At 39.9% G+C, this 5,245-nt stretch overlaps 1 protein-coding gene across 2 annotated transcripts in view; it reads left to right on the top strand.

Moving 5' to 3' along the window:
* Window positions 1–2,682, top strand: part of LOC106516975 (protocadherin gamma-A5) — an 8,492-nt gene extending 5,810 nt beyond the window's left edge. The window contains exon 2 of one of the 2 annotated variants that reach the window (XM_014007617.1): window positions 1,946–2,682. In XM_014007617.1, the coding sequence (XP_013863071.1) occupies window positions 1,946–2,649 (704 nt within the window). In that variant the 3' untranslated portion in view covers window positions 2,650–2,682. The remainder of the gene's footprint in view (window positions 1–1,945) is intronic. The other variant, XM_014007626.1, reaches the window with a different exon arrangement.
* Window positions 2,683–5,245: the final 2,563 nt, after the last annotated feature.

Below are 5,245 nucleotides of genomic sequence, written 5' to 3'. Positions count from 1 at the left end.
AATAAATAGTTATACTTATTTCCAGTCCACAAGGTGTCAGTGTCATATCGGGTAAATTTTGTTGGAATGGTGCTGGCACTGCCCGTTACATCCAGATTCTCTTCAGCTCGGAAGGGTACAGACGGAACGTTCGGATCACTTKAAAAAAAAAAACGTGGATATAATAGCATTGGATCTAAATTGAACAGGAATCTTTACAAAACGCATGCATGTGTTACAACCTGGGAGCGGATTTAAATCTCTATTTTTAAGCAAGCCGAGACAATGGGAGCAGGAGGACAAAGCCGAGGAACGCGGTCCTGGTGGCTCACCCTCAGTGTCTCTGTGATGTTCAGCTGCGTGGAGCTGATTTCAGCTCAGATCAAATATTCAATCCCAGAGGAAGTCAAAGTTGGATCTATTGTTGGAAATATCGCCAAGGATCTTGGATTGGAAATCAGTTCTTTAGCGGAAAGGCAGTTCCGTATTGTTTCTGGGGCGGATGATGCTCGGTTTTCAGTAAATCCGAACAATGGCGTCTTGTATGTGCAGGAAACGATCGACAGAGAGAAAATCTGTGAAAGTGTTTCTCCCTGTTTGATTAACCTGAAATTAGTAGCTGAGAAACCCATGGAAATACATTACGTTGGAGTGGAAATTACTGACGTAAACGATCACTCACCGAGCTTTCAGGAGGAGGAAAAAACATTAGAAATATATGAATCAGCTCATCCAGGGAAGCGTTTCCAGCTGCCTACAGCCCGCGATCCAGATGTTGCTGTGAACACGGTGCGTGTTTATAAATTAAATCACAATGAACATTTTAGTTTACAGATTCGAGAAAGAGGAGAGGACAAAATACCTTTTCTGGTTTTGCAAAAATCTTTAGATCGAGAAAAAAATGATGAACATAGATTGATTCTGACSGCGTTAGATGGAGGAAATCCTCCGCGATCAGGGACTCTGAATATCACCGTTACGGTCTTGGATTCTAATGATAACCATCCTATTTTTAGTCAAGAAGTGTATTCAGTAACTATACCTGAAAATGTAAAATCAGACACAAGCGTAATCAAAGTGAATGCAACTGATCTGGATGAAAATGGAAATGGAGAAATTGAATATGTCTTTGGTGAGGAGCTTGACGCAAAAATATATGATATGTTTCAATTAGATAAAGACAGCGGTGAGATCAGAGTTAAAGGGAAAATTGATTTTGAGCAAACTGATGTGTTTAAATTAGATGTTCACGCAACTGATAAAGGACACCCTCCGATGAGCAGTGACTGCAGGGTAATAATTAAAGTGTTGGATGTAAACGACAACAGGCCAGAAATAGAAGTCACCTCACTCTCTAAACTGGTTTCAGAAGACTCCAAACCCGGGACTGTTGTTTCTTTAATCAGTGTCACAGACCGGGACTCAGGTCTAAARGGTAAAGTGATCTGTAGTCTCTCAGATAATATTCCGTTTGAATTAAAACCTTCATTCCAGGATAACATGTACTCWTTAGTATTAAAACAACATCTAGACCGAGAGTCAGTGTCTCAATATGARGTCACAATAACAGCTACAGACTGTGGTCAGCCTGCGCTGTCCACTTTCAGAACTCTGAATATTGATGTTTCTGACGTCAATGATAACGCGCCTAAATTCTTACAAAATCCAGTAGAACTTTATCTGAGAGAAAATAATCTTCCTGGGAACCCAATAGTCTCTGTTTCTGCCTCCGATAAAGACCTGGGCGAAAATGCGGCTATAAGTTATCATTTAGTGAGAGAGGAGAGCAGCAAAATGCAAACTGCTGCATTTCTGAACATAAACTCAGAAAACGGACAAATAWCKGCTCTGAAAAGTWTRGACTTTGAGAYTCTGAAAACTTTCCAGTTCCAAGTTGTGGCCACAGATTCTGGAGCTCCGTCTCTGAGCAGCAACGTGACAGTGAACGTGTTCATTCTGGATCAGAACGACAACGCTCCAGTCATCCTGTATCCAGTCAGCTCCAACGGTTCTGCTGAAGGCGTGGAGGAGATTCCCCGCAACGTGAACGCAGGACACTTGGTGACTAAAGTCAGAGCCTATGATGCTGATATAGGATATAACGGCTGGCTGCTGTTCTCACTGCAGGAAGTCAGTGACCACAGTCTGTTTGGTTTGGACCGCTACACAGGACAGATCAGAACACTTCGCTCGTTCACAGAGACAGACGAGGCTGAGCATAAACTGCTCATACTGGTCAAAGACAATGGCAACGTGTCCCTGTCAGCAACAGCTACTGTRATTGTCAAACTGGTGGAGCCCAAAGAGGCTTTTGCAGCTTCTGATGTGAAAAGTGCAGCAAAAGATGAGGAGGACAATAATGTGACTTTTTACCTCATCATCACTCTGGGCTCAGTGTCAGTTCTGTTCCTCATCAGCATCATCGTGCTGATTGCAATGCAGTGCTCCAAATCCACAGACTATACTTCTAAATATCTGCAGGAGGCTAATTATGATGGGACACTGTGTCACAGCATCCAGTACAGATCTGGAGACAAACGCTACATGTTAGTTGGACCCAGGATGAGTATAGGATCTACTYTAGGACCCGGAAGTCATGCAAACACTCTGGTGTTACCTGACAGGAGGAAAACTTCTGAGGTGAGATTTGTTTTTTCCTTTCCAATGTGATGTAACGCTGTCCACAGTGGCGCTGTCCATTGTGCTGATGTGCTTTGACATTCAATTGTTCTGCAGAAACAGTGGCATTGGTGTGAAAGGATTTTCCTGAAAGTATTTTGTGTTGTTATGAACAAACCATAAACATAAACAAGTAGATAACAGCCCTTCTTGATTTKGTAACCTGACGTATACCTTCAAATTATAATCTTGTGGCTGATCACGTTTTGTTCTATTTTAGCTGGCATTAGTTTACTTATTTACCATTCGTGCTTATTTTTATTTTTTGCTGTTGTTTTTTGGCGTTTGTGTTCAATTGTAATTTTTTTTGCATTTTCTTTAATTGACTTTTGGTTTTTGACCTTATTGGATGATTATACATTCCCCGGGARAAACTGACACAGGAACAATATTGTTGTTTCTCAGAAACGAACATGGCAGGAGGGTTAAATGCTGTCACCTATTTTGAAATGTATTTTATTCTCTATAATTTTTAACTTATAGATATAGGCGGTGTCTGTCGGGATTTATACTTGATTCCTTTTTTATGTTGTACTTGTAGCTTACAGACCTTTATAATTTTCAATTATTTTGCAGTGTTTGTATTTATTACGTGTTTAATATCTTGTGTTTTTGTTTGATCAAGTTTTATGTTGAATCATTGCACAGACTGCATATTTTGTTGTTTGTCATTTTAATAACTGTAAAAATTGTAATTTACACATACACACGTGTATTTTATTTATTTTTCTGTTGAGCAAACTCTTGGTGTCACTGCAGTACTGAGAAACGATGGTTTCTCCTCCTCTCAAATGTCTTTGTTTGGCTTGCTGAACCAGACGTTATTCACGGTGTGCGTTCTGCAGCTTTAACATCGTCCTGACAGAAAAAAAAAAGAAAAAAAAAACCCGCGGTATTTTCTCATGTTAATTTTTGAAGTGATTGCTTCCATTTTTTCCGCTGAACGATGGGACATTTTACGCAAAGCAGAGCAAGAAGATGTGGTTTATTTTGGCTTCGTTTYTTTCTTTTTCTTCTCGTCGGAAAGCGGGCCTTAGCTCAGATTCGGTACGCTGTTCCAGAGYAGGTGAAAGAGGGATCTGTTGTTGGAAATGTCGCTAAAGATCTTGGCCTGGACATGTCGCTGTTAACTGATCGAAGTTTTCGTGTTGTCTCCGGATCTAAGGACACATTCTTTGATGTAAACCAAGYCAGCGGGGATCTCATTGTCCGGAAAAAAATCGACAGGGAGGAGCTGTGTCACGGGAGCGGCGCGTGTTTGATGGAGCTCAAGATCCTGGTGGAAAATCCTTTGGAAATGCACTACGTGGCTGTGGAAATCACTGATGTAAATGATCACGCACCCATGTTTCCTAAAGAAGAACAAACATTCGAAATAMMTGAGCAAACATCACCAGGGAGACGATTCCAGCTGCACGCAGCTCGTGATCCAGATGCAGGATCTAACTCMATACGTACGTACACATTAACYTCAAATGAACACTTTGAGATAGATATGCGTCACAGCGATGAGGATAAAATACCATTTTTGGTGCTGAAGAAGTCTTTAGACAGAGAACAGAATYATAAKCATTCACTTGTGGTTACAGCWGTAGATGGAGGTAAACCTCCGAGATCTGGAACATTAAATATATCTGTTATTGTTCTCGACAGTAATGATAACCGTCCTAAATTTAGTAAGGAAACATATCAAATTGAAATAGAAGAAAACCCTCCACTTGGCAGCTTAATATATAAAATATTTGCAACTGATCTAGATGATGGTACGAATTGTGAAATTGAATACAGTTTCGGAAAAACACTCAAGGAAAGAGTCTATGAAATTTTTGATTTGGATGCAATAACTGGTGAAATAAGAATWAAAGGTGCTGTTGATTATGAAGAAAATAATGTTTATAAACTGGACATTGAAGCWTCAGATAAAGGGACACCTCCACTAACAGGTGAGTGTAGACTCARTATAAATATAAAAGATGTGAATGATAATCCACCTGAAATTGAAATCACATCACTGTCTAAATCAGTGCCTGAGGACTCAAAGCCTGGCACAGTRATTTCACTGCTAAGTGTCACAGATAAAGATTCTGGAGTCAATGGAAAAATAATTACAAGCATTGCAACAGATGGACCATTTGAACTGAAGCCATCATTTAAAGAAAATATTTATTCAGTTGTTACTAAAGGTATTTTAGATCGAGAGGAGGTGTCACAATTTGATGTCACAATTAAAGCCACAGACTGTGGTGAACCACCTTTATCAACTTTTAATACATTTAGCATTCATATATCTGACGTAAATGACAATAAACCACATTTCTCCACAAATCCGTTAAACATTTACCTTCAAGAGAATAATATTGCTGGGAGTATTATATTTTCTGTCAGTGCAGCAGACAAGGATGCAAACGAAAATGCAGCTATTTCATATCACATTTTCAGAGAAGGGAAAGGAAACAACCTGTTATCCTTCCTGAACATAAATTCAGAAAATGGACAAATAACCGCTCTGAAAAGTTTCGACTTTGAGAGTCTGAAAACTTTCCAGTTCCAAGTTGTGGCCACAGATTCTGGAGCTCCGTCTCTGAGC

The sequence above is a fragment of the Austrofundulus limnaeus genome, unplaced genomic scaffold (assembly GCF_001266775.1).
Source record: "Austrofundulus limnaeus strain Quisiro unplaced genomic scaffold, Austrofundulus_limnaeus-1.0 Scaffold1, whole genome shotgun sequence".
Taxonomy (NCBI): domain Eukaryota; kingdom Metazoa; phylum Chordata; class Actinopteri; order Cyprinodontiformes; family Rivulidae; genus Austrofundulus; species Austrofundulus limnaeus.
This window is presented reverse-complemented; position numbering and strand designations above follow the sequence as displayed.